This window comes from Haemaphysalis longicornis, unplaced genomic scaffold, assembly GCF_048455015.1.
Source record: "Haemaphysalis longicornis isolate Haplotype H1 unplaced genomic scaffold, Haemaphysalis longicornis Haplotype H1 scaffold_2, whole genome shotgun sequence".
In the NCBI taxonomy this organism is placed as follows: domain Eukaryota; kingdom Metazoa; phylum Arthropoda; class Arachnida; order Ixodida; family Ixodidae; genus Haemaphysalis; species Haemaphysalis longicornis.
In genome coordinates this window covers 206,061,792-206,082,838 of record NW_027526295.1, presented here as the reverse complement: position 1 = coordinate 206,082,838, position 21,047 = coordinate 206,061,792, and the positions used below count along the sequence as shown (strand labels likewise).

Below are 21,047 nucleotides of genomic sequence, written 5' to 3'. Positions count from 1 at the left end.
GAGTACAGCACATGCGCCGGCCCCAGCTCGTCTGCCGCGGCTATGACGCAACGTGCCGCGGCTATGACGCAACACAATCCACTTTAATCCAATCCAATCCAAATCCAATTCAATCCAAGCCAATCCAATCCAATCCAAGCCAATCCAATCGAATCCAATCCAAAGCCCCTCGCGAGAGAGTGTTCGAATCCAATCCAATGCCCCTCGCGAGAGAGTTCGCTATCGCCTCGACTCGACGCGCATGCGCAGTGAGCGTGCGGACTACGGACGCCAACGCGGGTGACATCGTGAGTTACTGAAATGCTCTGCATTTAAAAGGAAAAATAATGTCAATGAACCGACCTCGCATCGTTTATTACTCTGTTTTCTTTCAAAAAGTTCTCTTACACTTCATCTGACTTACGTTCAAATATCCAAAGCCGTGCTCACGCACGCCACAAGCCCACCTGAACGCTTCCAATACAGCTCATAAAACAGGAGGGAGCATACATAAAAAATAATACTCCATGGGAGACATCTAGTAAAAGGTGAAGGTGCAGCGGCTGAAGGACTGAAGCCTGTTCACAGGTATTCTTGCGCATTGAGAGGTGCAAGGATGCCAACCGGAGTTTCAGCTTAATGCGCAGGAATACATGCGAACCGGCTTCAGCCCTTCAGCCGTTCGGGCGAGGTATTCGCCAATAAAGTGTATGCAAATGCAGCGTACACACCACACATTGTACATAAGTGGCCACCATTGTACATAAGTGGTCACACGGGCAGTTTTAACTGTACATAAGTGGTCACACGGGCAGTTTTAACTTAGGGCTTTAGCATTCAAAGTAAGCTTGCTGCTTGGTACAAAATCTGAAATGCATAGTCGAATGCTGCTGAGCAGCAGATATAGTGGAATTTAATTCACGATGAAACTCTCACTCTCTGAACGACGTGAGCGTGCGGAAGGCTACGCAAAGTAGCTATGTTAGGCGCTGGACGGGCGCTGGCTAACGCCCAAAACCAAACAGGAATGCAAGCGTAAAGATCTATCCGCTACAACGCGAGAATGCAGGGAAATTTTCAGGAATTTTTTTAAAAACTTGCAGGGAAAAAGTTTTACAAAAAAAGAGAATTTCCGAACCTAGGAATGGGAATTTTTCTTCCCAGCACGGAACATCACTGATCGTCGTATCTCAGTACCATCTCGATGCAAACGCATCCTGGCTCAACATCGGCTTCAACGGCGAACTTCGTTCTCCCTCATCTCAAGCTGCGCAAGAATGAGGGCACAGTGCTTCACAATGTCCCACGGAGCTTAACTCTATTAAATTTCATAATTACAAGGGAAGGTGCAGCGACCTGAAAGTGGTTTGGTCAACCGGTTTTAGATGAGTGCGTGCGAGCTGCCCTCAGCGGCAAAATAAGTGCTTGAGAGACGGAACTCGGTCAGCACCGGCCGGAATAATTTTAATGCAGCATATTTAAGAATCCTACATTTCGATTTCTATCTTTCACACGTTGGCAAGCTGGGAGTGTTAACTGCATTTTAATAGCAGTCCAGTCTTAATTACATTAACCTGTAACGTTGACTATGTTTCAAACTGTTGGGAATAATTTTAAACGACCCCTGTGCTTTTTTACCCTTAGTGTGTGAGAGTGCATAAAAGTGAAATTGTTGCTGCGATTCGTACGTGTTGGGAAATTAAATCTGAGTACGACTATACTGTCGCACATTCGTTAGAACATAATTTGCAAGTCGCAACATACTCTCACCCCTGTCGACCACTCACTACTAATAATAATTAACCATGCGAACTGCTGACGATAGCTCAGTATGACCTTTCACGCTTTACGTCACTGCCACGAAAAGCATTGTTTCCGGTTCCGCGTATATGATCTTTGGAAAAATGCGTGAACTTCAGATGCAAGCACGTCTGTTGGAATCCGCGTCTGAAATCTAATGTCAATGTGTTTAAATTTATATCCTCAAACTACCATGTCAACGTACTTGTTTAGCAGCTGTAAGGGGGGAGCGAATCGCAGCAGTGGGAAGGCTTTTCGCTGTTCATCGTTTTCTTGGGAAGACGCGTGGCCGACTATGAGCGGAACAGGTGAAGACTTGCTGGTCAAGTATAGCCGATAGACATGTTCGCGGTTTAGAAAATGTTGTCAAGTTTGTGTGTGCGTGCGTGTGCGTGCGTGCGTGCGCGCGCGCGTTTTATGGTGGACAGCACACAGACTGCAGTGTGTTATTGAGCGCTGAGAGTTTGTCAATTGTTTTCAGTTGTTTTGGTTGGTTTGTTCGTTTTAAATTGTCTTTGAGAAACGTCTTTGCGTTCCCGCAAGAGAGAGAGAGAGAGAGAGAGAGAGAGAGAGAGAGAGAGAGAGAGAGAGAGAGAGAGAGAGAGAGAGAGAGAGAGAGAGAGAGAGAGTTGGGGCACGTGACTACTTGAGAGAACACCTACGACTGGTTGTGTTTTGGGGTCCAATCAGTGGCCAAATTACGATAAATTGACAGCCTCGTCTTACTCTATGTTGTTACGCCCACTGGGAGGCGTGATTTTTGGCATAAAATTGAGTGGTTTGAATGTTTAGGGGGCGAGTCTCGCTTGATGCAGGCTTTGCCCAAATTCATGCAGGGTGACTATCTCGTGCTCTGTAAACAGTACTTGCAAATAAATTGTACAGTTTGGAGTATAGACCGTGGTTTTCCAAGTGCCGTCAATCAACGAGCCAGACAGATATTAACCACGAGTTATCAATAGGCCTAATCGTCATGTCCTAACTGTACTCATAAAGCTAAACGAATTAAAAGGCGCAAACCACATAGTGCAGGCTAAACAAAATAAAAGATACAAACCACAGAGCTTCGCAAAGACATGCTCTTGCTAAGCACCCAAGGCCCGATATGAACACATTTACAATTCAAGCACGCAAAGCACGTCTGTTCTGTGTGGATGTCATGCGTTGCTGCGGCTGCGGATTGTTACTGACGATGAGTGAATATGCGACAGCTGCAGCGTTTCAGTGTTTATTTACTGTGCCCATGTTCGCCGGGCTACAAACGAATCCCTGGCGTCTCCTTGAAACTTTCGTCTCGTATTGTTGACGTGGTCTTTTCTTCGTACGGAGGGTGAAGGTGCTTTGGAGTGCTTTTCGTGTCAGCGTGGTGCTGCATGCACGCATTTCTTGGCCTGTCGTCGTTTCCGTTTTTGAGTGACGGTGCCAGTGGATTCCGGGCGCCCCCCGCGCCCGAATCACGGAAATGCGGATATTCGCGTTAACTTCTCTGGTTAACATTTTAGCGTTAACAGTTCAAAGGTGTGGTTAACTAACGGGTCATAGACTTGCGCCGAGTAAACGCTTACACAGCTCGTCCAAAAGTTCGCAAGGCTCCTGTCCATCTTGTACAAATCATGCAGCACCTGCAGTGTTACTGTACACGCATGACGTCACAGAGATGAGTTCGCGTTCACATTTCTGTCCCAACAGCCATCTAGCGTCTTTGGGTCACATGTGCAGCCCCCCGGTGACCTCAAGCGCTGCGCCCGTGATGAAGGAGCTCTCGGCGTCGTTACACAGGAACCGGATCGTGCTGGCGATCTCCTCGGGCCTGGCCATCCTACCGAGTGGCGTCCGGGCGATCACGCTGGCGCGAATTTCGTCGCTCACATCAGCCGTCATGGCCGTTTCGGTAAAGCCCGGTAGCACGGCGTTGCAGCGGATGCCGTGCGCAGCCAACTCGAGCGCCGCTGTCTTGGTGAGCGCCACTATGGCCGCCTTGGAGGCGGCGTAGGCGCACTGACGTTGCAGGCCCGTAGCGGCCACGATGCTGGACACAGTCACCACCGATCCTCGCTGGACTCCTCTCGCGAGCATCTCCCGCGTGGCTGCCTGCATGGTCAAGAACGTCCCCTGCAAAAACAAAGAAAAAGAGCAGCACTGGTAATCAATCAATCAATCAATCAATCAATCAATCAATCAATCAATCAATCAATCAATCAATCAATCAATCAATCAATCAATCAATCAATCAATCAATCAATCAATCAATCAGTGGGGTTTATTGCGCCAGGAACAGCGGTCCTTCGCACAAAAGCAAAACGTAAAAATAAAGTATTTTAACATGAACAATGTATACACTATGCAAGTGATGTCTTCCTCTCTATAGTTTGTCGTTAAGCATCACTCCTAGCATCCTTATTTCCATTGCTCGTTGGGCTGACCTAAGTTTCTGCACTGTAGGTCACCACCGGCAGTATGCATATCGTTGTATCCCTTCCTTCCCTGTAATAGAAGGATTTAATGTTCGATATTTGAGCGTGCTTGCCGAATACCTCCAAACACAAACTAATTCTGCACCGCGTTTCTGTCTTGTTAGAATCGGCAATGCGAACTTTTCCAAGGTAATTGTAATCATTCACTTCTACAAGCGTTTTATTTCTTAGGCTAAAGCTGCAGCTTCCTGCGTGACCGTTTAACTTTACTTTCGATTCCTTTATATTTATCTTTAATTCTACCATAGAGCTTGTGCAGCTCCTGAAGTATTTTCTGCATTTATTCCAGTGATCCGCTGAATGACATAATGCGACTATAAGCAAATGGCTGTGTGTGATACTACGGATATCATTTCCATTTTAAAGTATAATGCCCATAGGTTGTATTCACTCGCGAGGCACGCATGCGGGCTACCATGTGAGTGCGCCGTCACAATTGTTACGCCGGGCTCCGCGGGATGGCGGTACTTGTCCGTGCTAAGCACATGATGAGGGTGGACATTCCAAACTCTACTCCACCGAACGCAAAGTATTGCCTCGACTCAAATGTGAGTGCGATTAATAACATCTCTGTTGACACCACCTTCGAGAATGGCGTTGAGACGGAGTAGACGACGCACGCCGGTGTTCTTTTTTTCTGCGGCGTGCGGGCGCAGTGGCACAAGCCGCGCCAAGTCCGCGGCGCTTCGGCCATGTCCGTGACCGTTTCCAGTGTTGCCAAGCGAAGAAATTGACAGCTAAACTTTTCAATGAATGCCATCTATATGTGATCCATGGCAGGTGAGGAAAAGAAGCTCACGTATATACGTACCCGGAGATTGACCGAGACCACTCTGTCGAAATCGTCAACTTCCATGTCGACGAATCTCTCTATCCCTTTCACTCCAGCACAGCAAACCACGATGCTCGCTGGCGGCAGCTTTAGCGAATCTCTCATGCGGGCGAAAAGGCACTTCACCGACGCCTGACTGGCGATGTCCACGTGCATGGCCACGTGGCATTGACTCCCTGCAAAAAGCGAAGCACACCATTCCTCCTGATCTTGTACTACGTCTGAGGAACAGCCCATTAGCCGTGAATATGAGAGTGCAGTTCATCGTTACTAACACGACGAACGACTGTGCAGTGAATGGTTCTACGTCTTCCCCGCGTTAAGAGGAAAACCTCGTATGTCTCAACGAACGCCAAAAAAGTGGCCGTCGCCGTCAGCACAAATGGCATCAATATGACAGCCGATGAAAAGAGAAAATAGCTAAAAAAAACCTTGGTTGATTTCTCTGGCACAGGAATCAGTAAAACACGAAAGTGAAATGTGCAGCGAAATATGAAGATGAGCATAATTTGCGGGTCGGCGGCTGTCTTGTGGGTGCGTATGGCGAGCGACGTCCTGCTGGCGAGTCGCTTCGGCAAAGGTGTACTGGCATCATTTTCGTGACGGATATTACGTCAGCGAAATCTTGGTGTATACTGGCAAGCACTGTCGTGTTAAAATATAAAACCCGAAAACGAACAACCCTAAGTATAAGGTACTCTTTAGTACTAAAGGTTGCTTCCCCGCAACAAAATCCTGTGTGCAGGGGTGCATCCTTTACAGGCTGCTTGCTTCGTTGTACTGGCATCACTTCCGTGACGGATATGACGCAGGTGAAATCTTCGTGAATCCCGTAATAAAACACTTTCGTGTTAAAATGGCTGACGGTTACTATACTCCCTAATGCAAAAATTGTGCGCAGCGCGAACTGCAATCTTCTTGGTTACGGCCACAGTGGTCACGGCGCATAGCTGCTGCGTCTCAGGAGTGTTCGCGGTGATGAGCGAACGCACGGCAGCGCGCCGCCACCGCCGAGCATGTTGTAAATCGTGTTTGAACCTCTCGCTGAAATGTCAGTGATGGTAAGTCTCTGCGTCGGCGGCGCAAACTGCGTCTCAGGAAGTGATCGCAATCTGCGTCTCGAGAAGGGACCGCGAACTGCTTCTCAGGACGTGAGCGCGTCATCGTCGAACGCACGAAGGCACGCGCTGCTATGGCGACATCTCTCAGCGCGTCGCCACCGCCCAACATGTCTCATTGCCTCCCTCTCACCCTTTCGCCTTGCGTCGCCGGCGGGGGGCGTCTCGCACCTCTTCGGCACAGAGTAGTATAGAAGGCTCTGGTCCGTCATACCGCCCTCCTTATCACACTTTTGCCACACAGTCCTCCTCCGTTTTCGTTCTGTCTTCTGTTCTTTTTTCGTTCGATTGATAACGAGGACAACGTCGTCGTCAAAATACAGTAGCGTTCGCCAAAGTGCTGCACACTAAAACACATTTGGGTTAATGTGAGATTTGAACCGGTATCCGAGTGCATTACCACGGCTATAACTCGGCACCCTGGCAGGGGGGGAACAAGCCTGATGCGACGGGTGAAAGTGACGGCGCGTGAGTATAACAGGTGCATGCCAACCACGGAAAGCTCTGATTCTGGGGAAGCTGTCGTGTGAAGTGCGACCAGTCTGCGTCATGTCGAAGTAATTCGCGTCAAAAGGCGAAGAAATGAAAGCAAAGAAAGACCGGCCAATACGATGTACCAGTAAAGAGGATAGGAGGAACACTTTTATTGGAAGACCCAAGGCCAATGTGGAGAAAAAGGTGGAAGTGGGTCCGGGGCCTTGTGGTGGTTTGAAGCAACAAGCTGGTATGTGTCCCCGATGATGTATACGCATCCGCATTCACGTCGCATGTCCATGTTTTTTCCAACTTCAATCTAAGCTGGTGTCTAGGCTCAACAATACAGCGCAACATGCAGAAAAAATTGCGCCCACCTCCCCGCGAGGGGAACCCTGTGTAGATACGACGCATCGTAGGGTTCACTTGGTGTTTCCGTTGGATTGATTCTGAAATCGCGTGAAACGTGTCGGGAACACGTATGATTATTATGTTTTATGATTATTATTATGTTTTATTGGCCAATCTTGGTCAATCTCTCTAAGTGGGATGCTTGGGGCTTCGCTGTCGCAACGACCTTTACTCCATCATTGTTGCTGTAAGTGGGAGCTTCTTTTCTTTTATTGCAAGTGTTAATCATTGCCCCATCATGCGTTGTATCAGTAGCATCTTGACGTAGTTTGAATGAGTCAAGGATATAAAGCGCGTTCGTAGCATTTGATTCTGTCTCGGTTTTGTGGCGCAGTGGGAAGAGCACCATGTACCTCGCGTTCCGCCCACAGGGTCGTGGGATCGAAACCGGGCGCCGCTAACTATTTCTTTTATAGTGTAGGGGGAGGGGTGTGGACGGACAACGCCGTATGGAGGGACAAGGCGAGTGAATGAGATGCAGTCGCATCTAAAAGCTAAAGCACGCAGGACGAGCGCTGGTACTGTGTGCCTCAGCTGAAGTCCTTGTTCTTGTTGCGCAACTCGCCCAATACTACACTCTCCGTGGAGTCTATAGGCTTTCGCGCTATACCGGCGAACGCGTTCAAAGCACAAAGCACATTTGAACGCTAAAGCGCGAGGCTTTCGCGTTCAAAGCACATCAGCAGACTCCAGTGCCCGGGAAGTTTTTTCTTTGAAATTGTCATTTTCGAACAGCGCTAATGGACGTTTATATGTGCATCGCCGCATTGAATGAACTGCACTATTTGGAAGCGAGGTGCCGGCTGAAAGAAAACCATTCTTAAAGGCGTAAGTACTATATGGATCATATTCCTAATCCCACATCACTGTACAAGTATATTTTCCTTTTCATTCCGTTGCTACTGCACTATGGGGTTTACACTTAGAGGGAACACGAAAGTGCGAGGCTGCAGCATCTTAATGGCGCCGCGCGGAAGCATCGCACCGAAGCGTATCGCGCATCCCGTCATCGGGGCGGCCGCGCGTCGTCAGCTACTGGCGTGCTGTCAGGGCTGCCAACGACTAGAACAAATCCTGCGGCGCTGTGAGAGAGAGAGAGAGAGAGAGAGAGAGAGAGAGAGAGAGGAGAGAGAGAGAGAGAGAGAGAGAGAGAGAGAGAGAGAGAGAGAGAGAGAGAGAGAGAGAGAGAGAGAGAGAGAGAGAGAGAGAGAGAGAGAGAGAGAGAGAGAGAGACGTTTATTTGAGCTTTTTGAAGTGAAGTGAGAGTATGTTCCCTAGTCTGCGGCACTGAAATGATTTAGTGTTTCTTGCACCATATCAATGATTGATGCAGCAAAGCAAGAACAGATTGCTGCTCATTCTCCTACGACGTGCGTCACCACGTTGTAGCCCGAGCTATCACAACGTCCTGAGGAACACGTCGCCACAGGATAGCCATGGGCATAAGTTCAAACAACCTGGTTTGCGGCTATACATACTACAGTTCAGTTTCGTGAGCATGACGTTGATAGCAAAGGAAGATAACTGAGACGCTTGTCACTCGCTCAATGGCAACATGTTTTGGCCTGATAACGATTTCGTTAGGTGCTGCGAATAAGCGGCAGAATAAAAACATATGTGGCTTATTGGTGCCTCGTTCTATTGTGGGCTCTAGCATGTGCCGTGCGCAATTAAAGCAGAAAAAAAAAACAAGCACAATACTTGTTCCCGCTCACCGCCAATATAGAGGTTGACTGCTTCTTCAGCACCAGGAGCCCGCAAGTAGCAGACGACACCCTGCCTCCCCGATGGCGGATTCCGCAGTAGCTGTCTGCAGCCTAGAGTGTCTGGGTGTTCCTTCTCGCTGTACCTCCGTAGGGGCGACGAGGAGGTACATCCCGGCCCCCTATCGCAGCTCCCGCGTTCCATCTAAATGTGAACCCCATAGTACGTATATCTATTCCAAAGGACCTATAGTTGCCTTCCGTTTCATCTGTTTTCTTTTTAACACGAAAGTGTTTTATTCCGGAATTCACGAAGATTTCACGTACATCATATCCGTCACGGAAGTGACGCCAGTACAACGAAGCAAGCGGCCTGTAAAGGGTGCACCCCCGCATACAGGGTCTTCTTGCGGGAAGCAACCTTTAGTACTAACGAGTACGTTATATTTTGGGTTGTTCGTTTTCGGGTTTTATATTTCAACACGAAAGTGTTTTATGCCGGGATATACCAAGATTTCACTGACGACACATCTGTCACGGAAATGACGCGTACACCTTTGCCGATGCGACCCGCCAGCAGGACGTTGCTCGCCAAGCACACCCACAAGACAGCCTCCGACCCGCAAATCATGCTCAGCTGCAAATTTCGCTGCACATTTCACTTTCGTGCTTTACCGATACTTATGACAGAGAAATCAAACAGTTTTTTTTTCATCTGGAAACGCGTCCTGTACTTGCAGTAAACATTAACCTCTGAACATATTCATGTATGCTCACTTTCGTGGCATTCGCCGTGTAGCCTTCCGTAGCCTGCCAAGTGATCTGTATACTGCTGGCTTGCATGCCCAGTCTAATATCAGGCAGCCTATGTCATGTGTTGTTCTTGTTCTAAGACTAAGATGTAAGTAGTTAATAGGTGTCATTCTTTCACAGCGGCTCCTATATCATATACCCGCTTCTATGGTGTAAATCATGGTATCCGAAGCATTAAAGAATATTTTCGTGGGTTTCGGACTGAAGCTTTTTACGATTGTTTGCTACGATACTGTAACGTGCATTTGGTATGACAAGGTGTGAGATATGCCGTCTCAAATTACATGTCACCACGGGATGTCGGAGTGCCCTATAATAGCAATGTTTGCGGTGAGATAGTGTAAAAAAGTCAATGAGCAAGGAAAGGTGATCATCGTCACACCGGTTCGCGCACTGACCGATTTCGAGCGAAAGCTATACTACGCCATATTTCGCAAGGTCATTCATCGCATCACAATGACCTTGAGCCGCCGGAGCGAAAGTATGGACGATTTGACGTCAGGCTACGTGATTCACTGCTACGGAGAGGCTTTGCAGCTGCGCTCTCTCGGAGCCTCGTCGCTGTGGTTCCACGTGACCATGCGATGGTTTAACGTCTGCTTTGCCAGCGCTTGGCCGCCAAGTCTCGCCATGGATGAAGCGCAGGCTGGACACTTCAACGCAAGCGACAGGCTGCATCCAGTCATTCAGTAGCCCAACTTTCATGAAACACTGCGTACTTAGACTTTGAAAAACGTAACCAAACAGAGCCTTCGCTCGTGATAACTACGTTTACAAATGTTAAAGGAATACTGACGCGAAATTTTTGCATTACGTTTTTTCGCGGCTCTGGGTGCCTACGAGCCCACTAATAATAGAATGACACATTGGATTGTCGAACGCAGCATAAATAATTACAGCTACGTTTATTCGTGCCAGTTTCAGTTTTCGTGACGCGAACACCGAGGCAGCCGCCATGACGGGAAGGCGCATTTGACGTCACTGTTCTAGTCGCACCACAACCGATGCAGGTCTGGGCGCGCGCGCTCGTGCCAGAACGGCCCGACTGGCCGTATTCGCTCGTGACGTCAGTCCCAAAAGCTGTGATGTGATTCCATGGAGTTTCTTACAGTATACGCTAGAGAGGAATCTGGCGCTAGCGTCTATGCGGCTCACATAAAGGACGTCTGTGTCGTCATGGGCCGCCATTATACATCGCGCTCGCCCTAGTTTCATCATTGGCTTGCATTGAAACGTTTTAGTGACCGCAACTTTAAACAAAGTGCCACAAAAACGCAAAGAATAGTGTGCAATTATGTAAGTGGAAAGTAAAATCAGGCGGTTTTAAAACTAAGGAAAAAAGAAGTACAGCGTATTTTTGCCGGAACAGTTGTGCCTGCTATTCCGCAGGCCAAGGTTGTAGTTACGAACAATGTTAATATTTGGGGGGTAACTCATTAGAGACTGTGATTCTATTATTTTACCATTATTTCAAAAAATAAGTTGTTTGAAGAGTTTCGAAAGTTTTTTGAGAGTGCCTATGAAAACGTTGCCTTCGTGGTGAACCGGTGCACCGCGACCGCCAGCTAGTTTAACAAGAAAAATGAAAACGTGGCTTTAAACAGTCGTGGACGATGACAAGATAGGACGCATACAAGCGCCCGTATCTGCCGTATCTTGTCTTCGTCGAAGTACATACGTTTTGTTTCTTCTTTTCGTCGGCTACAAATTTCGCGGCGGCATATTACCCGCTCAGTCGTATACGTCCTTTTCAGCGCCTTACTGAGACACAAACCAACAAAATCGAAACAGCCATCAGAAAATGCATCCGCGTAGAAATGGGAGTGCCTCTCTACGCTCCCACAGCATTAATTAATGACGCTGCCCTCCACAACACTCTTGAAGAAAAAGCCTCAGTTTACTATGAAGCTCAGCACCACCGACTAACAACTTCAATGCAAGGGCGGGAGATTCTTCGCGCCCTCGGGTATCCCACCGACCACCTCCCACCCATCACTCCCTCGCCGCCACCCTGGGAAAGCATACCAAGAATCACTGTGCTACCCATACCAAAACACATGAGTCAAGCCACAGATCAAGAACGTAGAGCATCTCGCACTCAACATCTGCCCGAACCAATCCATGACACCTACTACACAGACGCCCGTTTTGTGGACCATACAACGACTACGGCATCGGTTGGCCCCTGCACAGCTCACGTACGGCATCACGTCAACGTCCCCTCGCCCACAGCTGCAGAGACTCAAGCCATCGCAGAAGCCATTACACTTCACCAGCATCGGACCGCCCACATTACAGTCCGCACGGACAGTCAGGGAGCACTTCGAAGCTTCGCCTCGAATGACATTCCATCCCCTGTCCACACTAGCCTGACAACATACATGCACGCTCATCCCCACCTACACGTTTTCCTCGAATGGATCCCTGGCCACCAAGGCATAGAGGGTAATGAACGAGCTGACGCTCTGGCCCGCGACGCTCATTTCCCGGGCAGCCCTCAGCCGTGGCCTGAGGAATACAATCCAAAAGAGGATAGAGCAATGCACCATAAAAGGCGCCGCGAACATCTCGGCAACCTCCGCAAAGCAAGAATGGTACTTCCCTCCCCATCTAAATTCATGTCACGGAGACACGCTACATATATTAGACAGGCGTAGACATTGTCCCTCCCCTGTGATCTGTTCCTCCACTACATACACAAGTCACCAGGCCGTCCGCACTGTCAGGTATGCGGTGGCTACCCGGACAATGAACATACATATTGGCGCTGTGTACGGGCGACCTCGTCTTCCACATTTCTTTCGACCGACCCCTTCCCCCCTGATATTCCCTACTCGTGGTGTAGCTAGGCCGCTCCCCCTGAAAACCTACGGGCAGCCCTGTGGTCCCTCTTGGCTGCCCACATTGAAACTCTTTGTGCACCTCCGCCAAGCCCAACACCGTCGGAGGACCGTGGAACACCCCCTTCCTCCGTGGACTGATAACTCCGCGGCTCGGACTTGAGCTGCCTAATAAAGTTTCATCTCTCTCTCTCTCTTCGACTGCGGCATGAGCAACGTAAGGTGCGATCACGCATTGCCTGCTGTTTCACTGAACACGGCTACCACAGAAACGGGAGGATTTCGGCTTCCTTGTAGCTCGTAAACGTGTTAATGCATGGTGAAGAAAGCAAATCCCAAAAACCGCTTAAGAATCCCGTTGTCATGCCAAGCCCAAGCCAAAAAGGGGGTCTTCCCATGATTCCCCACGACGACATGGCTTACGAGGCGCAGTTTCCTCTCTAGTATACTCACTAAGAAACTCTATGTGTGATGCACCTGGCGGAAAAGCGCGCGCCAACAGCAAGTCTAGGTGGTGTTGCAACAGCACCGCGGCAGCCTCGATACGTCATGGGAGCCCTGACGTCGGTCGTTTGGGTCGAAGCGCAGATGAGCTTGCTTGATGGCGCGGATGAGCTTTCTCGTGTGCGCAAGAATTAATTGATTTAAAATATGTTCTACTGAACGGTTACGAAGTTCCGAGGGGGTATAGTTATCTGAGCTTTGAAATTTCGCGTCAGTACTCCTTTAAACGTGACGCATTTTTTCTCCTCACCTCCAGGCAGCAGAGAGACAGTCTCAGTAGCGGCATCCAGGTTCCTGTCAGCGGCGACCACGAGGACACCGTCGTCGGCAGCCAGCGCCTGACAGACGCAGCGACCGATGCCGCTACCTGCCCCCGTCACCAAGGCTACGCGGCCAGCCAGCCTGTCTGCCTCAAGTCCAGGCATCGTGGGTGGTGTACGATCAGCGTTGCGAGGAAGATCACTCTGCGTAAGAAGGCAGGACAATACATAGGTTAATTACGTTTTCGAAGGATGAAATGACAGGTGCGTTCCCACAAACACACCTCCTAGCAGGTGGCAAAGCATTGCCCCCTCGGAAATAATAATCGTGATTGCGCTGAACGACACGTCATTGTCCCTAGTCTTAGATCAAGATTCCGCTGCTCGAGAGGAACCAAGACTTGCCAGGGGTGTGCTCTTCTATCCCTATACTTATCCGTCCGTCACGCACGAGAACACTCGCACTTCCGCCACTCGTTCTTTCGTTGCGTTTGTGAGGAGCGAATGACAGCATCTCCCTTTATTATGAGCTTGATCCCCCTCGTCACTCCCCTCTTTAAAGGGGCCATGAAGACAAAATGCAAGTTTGGTTCATTCAAAAGATTGCCTCATTAGAATCATGCTGAAACCACTTTTAACGTAAACTTCGCTCAAATAAGCTGTATAATTAGAAAAAAGGGAATGACCATGCGACTTACTAGCTCATTTCCCGCAACAGAACATATGATGTCGTACGTGCCAGTTCTGCGATTGGCTGAGGCCGGCAAAAGCAAACGCAAGTTAGGCAGAGCTTATTAGCTTGCCGAAGGCGCTATTTTAAGTGTGATATTCATTTTATAGCAGTAAGTACGGAGGGGTAAACAATATAAGCTTTACGAAAGTACACGTAAACAGAAGTACCAGTGCGAACTGATGTTGGTACTGCGCGTACTATTCTTGTTATAGCTGCACAGCAGTCTGCGCTTTGGGGTTGTCTCCTACGACACAGCGCCATTATCTTATGTGACCCTGTTTGTCGAGTATACCCCATGTTTCATGAAATAATTACTACCTACCTTAACAAAAGCAAGCCAAGTGCAAAGGGCAGATAGGGGTCCTGCGCAGCATGGTGGCGTCAACTAAGAGGACTAACGGTAACAAAGGCGCTCCGCAGTCCGCTGCAGAGTATATAAACAGTGCCACGGCCGCTGGATGATGCGTGCGCTCTCATCCAGCGGCCGTGACAGTGCACCAATGGCAGTAACGTTCGCTTGAAGACCTGTCCTTGTTACGTCATAGCAGACGTCACGAAAGAAATTTGGCGGGAGAATCAATATTTGAACTTAAATTAATTTTTCAGTGAGCACAGTTTTTGGCCGGACAAGCGCTGGAGCCGCTACAAATCACCAAATCTTTCAACTAAAACAAACTTGTAATTTGTGTGCATGGGCCCTTTGACGTTCGTGGGGAGCGGATTATTACTTTGTCGCGACACTCTATTTCCCCAACAGTACAGAACCGGCAAATCTGCTACGGCACAAAGCACCCCTTAAATAAGGTGATAGGCTGCACACTGCACCTAAAACTACTTAAAACATACTGAACCACTGTTAGTTACCCACCGCGGTGGCTCAGTGGCTAAGGGGTTGCACTGCTGAGCACGAGGTCGCGGGTTCGATTCCCGGCCGCGGCGGCCGCTTTTCTGATGGAGGCGAAAAGCAAAAACGCCCGTGTGTGCGAGATTTCGGCGCACGTTAACCCTACAATCAATCAATCAATCAATCAACCACTGTTAGTTACGAAAAAAAAACGACCTGTTCATTTAAAACACTTAAAAAAAAATCACGACTTAAAAAAAAACATTTAGAATTGCTTGGGCTCGAATCAATCGCAACCGGATACTGTACCTCAAGCCACGGATCTCGAACAGCGAGTAGTGGCAAAAGAATAAACAAAAAAGAAAAAAGAAAGGTGACACCAGCAAAATACCTGTCTTGATTCCCCAGGATAGTCTGGCGAAGCCCGCGATATAATTCCTCTTTTCCCACTTTGCGAGGCAGGCATATTGTGTTTGTTTTGAAGGCTACTTGGACTGAAGACACGCTGTTAAGTTTTGAGTACTTCAGTTAATCAATGGACACCACAGGCAGCTCAGCTATCGTCGTGTATAGTTTGTCTAACTTCCCCGTGTTGCCGCGGGAACGCTTTAAGCCTCTCATCGTTTTTCTTGGACGACCAGAATGTCGCTCAAGTTTAAGCGCACAACTTGCGGAGAGCCGCAACTTTCTTGTCTTACGGGCAGAAGGGTCGGTAATTTGTGTGAGAGTATCGAAGGTGTCTGTGGTTTTCCCAGTGAGCGCGTCGCAGAAGCACGAGAGGTGCATGTGACACCGACGGAATGTCTCTCTTGTCAGGGGTAATTATCGCATTAGGGCATGCAAATCGCGTGTACGTTCTGGTCAATTAAGTTACGAGAGAGAGAGAGGTGCGCCGCGGCGTCTGGAGAAGTTGTGCTGTCTGCCCAAGGTACGCAGTGGAGTTCAAATTCGCTGTGGGTCTAAAGTGTCGGCAGGACGGCGGAGACCAGTGACGAGGAAGTCACCGCCCCTTTTGTAGTGCGCGCGCCGTGTTGACAAAGACGGCAGTTTTCGTCTAGTCAGCACTCGGAGTTGCTTTTAGTTGGTTGGTTTCTATTGGTGTTGCACTTGTGTTTTGATGAATAAGATGGAGTTGCCGAGTGAGAGTGAGACTGAATCACGTGATTATTTTTGTATACACAAACCTAAGATTGTTGTTGTGGCAAGAGGCTTAGAGTGTTTTAGTAGGCCCTCCTCACTCTCTGTTGGGAAACACCCTTGTAGGCGTGGTTTCTGTGTAATAAAACTGAAATACTTGATGCTTTGGGAAGATCGAGAGATGAGAAGCTACGAGGCTCAGTCGACCGAACGAGACCGAACGAGGGCAGAAGCCGGGAGACCCTCGCGAGTTCAATGTGGTCAGCTAAGTGTATTCAAGTATTTCTCGGTTTTCGTGTGAATTGTGTATATTCTTTCATTTGTATGTCTTGAATTGCAACCAAATGTCATCGTCAGTAATTTAAAAAGAGGTAACCCCAGGACCTCAAGAGCCATTGAGTACTTCATCGCCGCAGCGAATGCATGCTATAGTAGCGGCAGGAGAAAATCAGTCGCTGCAGTACGTTGTGGATACATTTTCTGGCGGAGGCGAAAAACTAAAATTCCCGTGTGTCGAGGTTTCGGGCTCTCGGCGCACGTTAAAGATCCTCAGGGGGTCGAAATTGATCCGGAGCCTTCCGCTACGACGCGCATCATAGCCCAGGTTTAGCTTTGGCGCGTCAAACCCTCAAAACTTGAACGTTGCGGATATAAAAACAACGGCTAGAAGTGTCCCTATGCTGTAATAAGACTTTAGCATTTCTAGTGTGCCAAGCTTTATCACATATGAAATATCTGGCAGCGCTATTATAAGCCCTCAAATAAAATTAATGCTAATGCGAGAAAATCAATGGATATTGCCCGAAATAATGGTGTCACGAAGTGTGGACCGACCATTAAAAAAAGGCACTATTTTTTGTTTCAGCGGGAAACTGTGCAGTGAAAAACGCGACAAAACAGTTATAAAACGCTTCGCGAAAAATCTGCCCCTTCTTATAACGAGAATGACCCGCCGTGGTGGCTCAGTGGCTATAGCGTTGTGCTGCTGGCACGAGGTCGCGGGTTCGATTGGGCCGGCCGCGGTGGCCGCTTTTGCGATGAAGGCGAAAAGCAAAAACGCCCGTGTGTACGAGATTTCGGCGCACTTTAAAGATCCCCAGGTGGTCAAAATTAATCCGGAGCCCTCCACTACAGCGCGCCTCATCGCCTGCGTTGCGTCGGCGCGTTAAACCCTACAATCAAATCAAATCGATCTTATAACGGGAATGATGGTAACTTCGATCATTCACGTCATGAGAAACACGTCGGCAGGCTAGTTGGTTTGTCGGTTTGAGTCCGCGCAGTCTTTTTTTTTTTTTTTTGCTCTTGTGGAGCAATTTTCGGATTGGCTCATGTGAATTGGCTACGCGGTGCCCGCGTTCACCATTCTCGCCTTTACATGCCCTCCCAATTAGCACCTCGGAGCAATGAGTTCGAAAAAAATTAAAGCCGTTCCACTCAACGTGAAAGCTGTCGTAAATGCAGAGCAGTGATTCGCCATAACGGCCTGTGGCACCGTTATCCGCTTACTGCTACTACCCATCACGCTCTTCGCCTCCCTGTCTCACTTCTCTCTTGATGAATTGAACGGAGGTTTGTCCAAAGCAGTTCAAATTTCCCGCCTTCGCAGTGCTCGCGCGCCCCCTGCCTGGAACGAACAGCGCGAGCGGTTCTCGCACGTGCCGGCACCTTACTGCGCAGTCCACAACGCGTTGTTTTTGGCGGTCCCATCTCCCCGCGAGGGGGGCTCGAGTAAATGCGTCGCATAGGGGGTGGGGGTATTGAGTTAACGTTTAGTGTTTGGGGAGTTGGTGGTAGTGAATGCGTTGTATCAGCAGCTTCTTGACGTAGTTTGAATGAGTCAAGGATATAAGGCGCGTTCGTAGCCTCCCATTCTGTGTCGGCTTTGTGGCGCAGTGGGTAGAGCACCATGTACATTGCGTTCCGCCCGCAGGGTCGAGGGATCGAAACCAGGCGCCGGATAGTATTTTTTTTATATAGTGTAGGGGGAGGGGTGCGGACAACGACGGTGCGGACTGCGACGGACGTCAACGCGGGTGACATCGTGAGTTACTGAAATGCTCTGCATTTAAAAGCAGTGCGAGGCTGCAGCGCAAAGTTCGGATAACGACAGTAGCAGTAGTAGAAAACATTTATTGAGCTCAAATAAAATGACGGCGTCTTCTCAGACGTCGGACGGGGTGGTTCCCTGGTTTCGGGACCCATATACGGCCAGTAGCTCCTGGCCCCTGGCCGCCAGCGCGAGCTGGATGGGCAGGGCGGGGCTGGACCTTAAGGTCTCCCATCGCTCATGGGGTGGGGTAGTGGAGGGTGGAGGGGGGGGGGGGTATAGGGTACTTGAGTGAAGTGCACTCCGTCAGGATGTGTGCGAGAGTGCCTATGGTATTTGTGCAAAATGGAGAAGTGTCCTTTTTGGTTTCTGGATAGAATTGATTCATCAGGACAGGGTGTGTAAGTGAACCCGCCTGAATGCGCCTGATGATTGTTTGTTGTTCTCTGCTCAGGCTGCGGTGCGGCTCGGAGAAGTTGCGTCGATCCTCCCTATATTCGGAGGTAATCTCTCTGTACGCGTGAGCACCGGGTTGGTGGTGTCGGTGTCCTGCCCTGCCCGGAGGGTCATCGCTCGGGCATGATAATCGGCTATGACGTTGCCGGCTACCTCTGTGTGGGCAGGCACCCATACGAGCTCTACGGCTCGATCCGGTGCAATATCGCGGCTGCCTCTGAGGAGATCACCCCGTTCCTGTAGCCGCCGGAGTCAGTGACCATCACCCTTGCGCCCGGTTGGACGAGCGCCAGGGCTATGGCCACCTCCTCTGCTGTCGCTGACTCTCTGGTGTTGACTGCAGCGCTGTTTATCAACCGTTCCCCGTCGGTTACCACCGCCGCTGCTTTGCTGCTGCCCTTGATGAGGGACGCATCCACGTATAGGACTCCCTCCATCCGCTGCATTTTGGAATTAATCGCCTGAGCTGTGGCTTCTTTCCTGCCACCATTTTTCCCCGGCATCATGTTCCGGGGTAAGGGATTGGTGGTGATTGTTGTCAGCCATTTAGTTGGGATGGACCTCTTGATTGTTGCTCTCTCCTTGCGCCACCCTATATTATCCAGCACCACGCGGCCATGATTTGTCTGGCTCAGGCGGAGTCACTGGTTAGACAGGTGGGCTTCCATGAGTTCATCGACTGTGTTGTGTGCCCCCATGGCTTGAAGGCGCTGGGTCGACGAATAGATGGGTAGGCCGAGGGCTTGCTTGGTGGCATTTTTGATTATGGTATCGAGTGTATTCTTTTGCGTCTTGTTTAGATTGAGATACGGGGCCGAATATGTTATCCTGGATGTAATGAATGCCTGCACCATTCTCAGGGCGTGGTCTTCCTTCAGTCCTCTGTTTCTAGTTGAAACCCTTCTCAGCATGGCTAGGATCTTCTCCGCGCTGGTCTTGATCTTGTCGACGGCGGCGTGTGCTTTGCCATTGTCTTCTATTAGGAGACCGATGATTCTACATGTGTCCATCGGCTTGACTTTGGTGCCGTCAATTTGGATGCGGATGTCTGGTGGGGGCTGCTTGCGGGGCTTGCCTGGTTGGGTTACGAGGAGTTCCGACTTCTGCGGCGCGCAACTGAGTCCATAGGTCTTCGCGTACTCGTGCACTGTGAGGGCTGCCGCCTGAAGTGTCTCCTCCATCCAGCCGTCGGAACCCGCTCGCTCCATCCATATAGTAATGTCGTCCGCGTAGGTCGCGGTTCCGATTCCTTCGATTTGGTCTAGCAAACGTGGCAGTGGCAATAAGGCCAGATTGAACAAGAGTGGTGATAACACTGCTCCCTGTGGGGTGCCCCGCTCCCCCAATTGTCCTCGGAAGTTGTCCTCGGAAGTTGGTCGGTGATTTCAAGGTGTTCCTGAAGGCGACGTATGAACCATACGCTCCATCACCTTGCCAACACAGGAGGTCGGCGATATTGGCCTCATGTTTTCGATCGCGGGGGCCTTGCCCGGTTTGGGTATAAATCGCTCCTCAGCCTCTTTCTACTCCGGCGGGAGTTGTGAGGTTTCCCAAGCCTTATTTACATGTTCGAGCAGGGATTGTGCCGTCCTACCGCTCACGTTGGCGAGAAACCTGTAGATGATGGCGTCTCTCCCCGGAGCGCTTTTCTTGTTGCTCTCGTCAATTGCTGTCCACAACTCAGAGATCGTGAACGATTTGTCCAGGTCTTCATTGCTCCTGTGTATTCTCGCGGGGTCGGGTGTTGCCCTCGCTCCGTTTGAATATAGTGGTCTTCTAGGGCCTTCATAGGCCGGTCGCCGTCTCCGTATACGTGTTTAGAACCTTCGTCAGAAACCGGTTGTTTGCTGTCATGCTGCCTGCGGGGTCTATGAGGTGCCTCAGCAGTTTCCATGTCTTGCTCACGGACAACTGCCCCTGAAGGCCGCCGCATACCTGCAGCCAGTTCTCTTTGCTGATCTTGGTCACGTGTTCCGAAATTTCGCTGTTAAGCTCGGCTATGCGTCGCGCGAGCTTCCTGTTGCGCCTTTGCCTCTTCCAGCGTTTCGTGAGCGAATGCCGACACAATTGTGTTGTTTCGCGTGCAGTAAAAAATGTGCTGTGAGCGACGCTTTAGTAACGAGAAGTTTGCTTACCTTCTTTATGCCGATTACGACTCCACTGTGGTTTTCGATGGAGTGCGCGTAAAACAAAGTTGAAAGAATTAGAGTTAAACTGAAATGTCCGCTTGGATGCTTCGGGTGGACTGGCTGCAGATTTATAATTGTCGGGTCAAATTTATGAGCATCTGTTCCCGCGTGGTTACACGTGTCGGTGCCGTCATCACGTGGGGTTTTGGAAGGAAGGATGGAGAAGTAAAATGTTTTATTCAGCAAAAAAGAAAAAAAAAGAAGAAGATTGATGAACCAACATAAAGGTCAATACCCAGACTTTTCAGTCCAGCTACTGCGGCTTCGTAATAGTTCATAGCCCACAGACGGGTTCAAGACGAGAACTCGACATGAAATATTCCAGTGACATTTCTTGCTTAAAAGTTGAACGCTGACGCACTCTGTATTTTAATTATTATTTTGTTCGCAGAAAAACGCGGTCTTCTGACGCGTGCAACATCATGTTTTC

At 49.5% G+C, this 21,047-nt stretch overlaps 1 protein-coding gene across 1 annotated transcript; it reads right to left on the bottom strand.

The window, feature by feature from the left end:
* Positions 1-2,999: 2,999 nt before the first annotated feature.
* Positions 3,000-20,748, bottom strand: LOC144167611 (estradiol 17-beta-dehydrogenase 8-like). Its single transcript, XM_077696818.1, has 4 exons — positions 20,564-20,748; positions 13,199-13,412; positions 5,065-5,261; positions 3,000-3,891 (listed from the first exon to the last, which is right to left on the bottom strand). The coding sequence occupies exons 2-4, from the start codon at positions 13,371-13,373 to the stop codon at positions 3,487-3,489; spliced, it is 777 nt and encodes a 258-aa protein (XP_077552944.1). The 5' UTR covers positions 13,374-13,412; positions 20,564-20,748; the 3' UTR covers positions 3,000-3,486.
* Between the last annotated feature and the right edge of the window lie 299 nt (positions 20,749-21,047).

What these genes read in the sequence shown, in the direction of transcription:
- LOC144167611 (XM_077696818.1), bottom strand. Translation starts at nt 13,373, where the DNA reads ATGCCTGGACTTGAGGCAGACAGGCTGGCTGGCCGCGTAGCCTTGGTG. An exon ending in TGTCTCTCTGCTGCCTGGAG is followed by an intron (nt 5,262 to 13,198) that starts GTGAGGAGAAAA and finishes CGCTTTTTGCAG; the next exon opens with GGAGTCAATGCCACGTGGCC. An exon ending in TGGTCTCGGTCAATCTCCGG is followed by an intron (nt 3,892 to 5,064) that starts GTACGTATATAC and finishes TTGTTTTTGCAG; the next exon opens with GGGACGTTCTTGACCATGCA.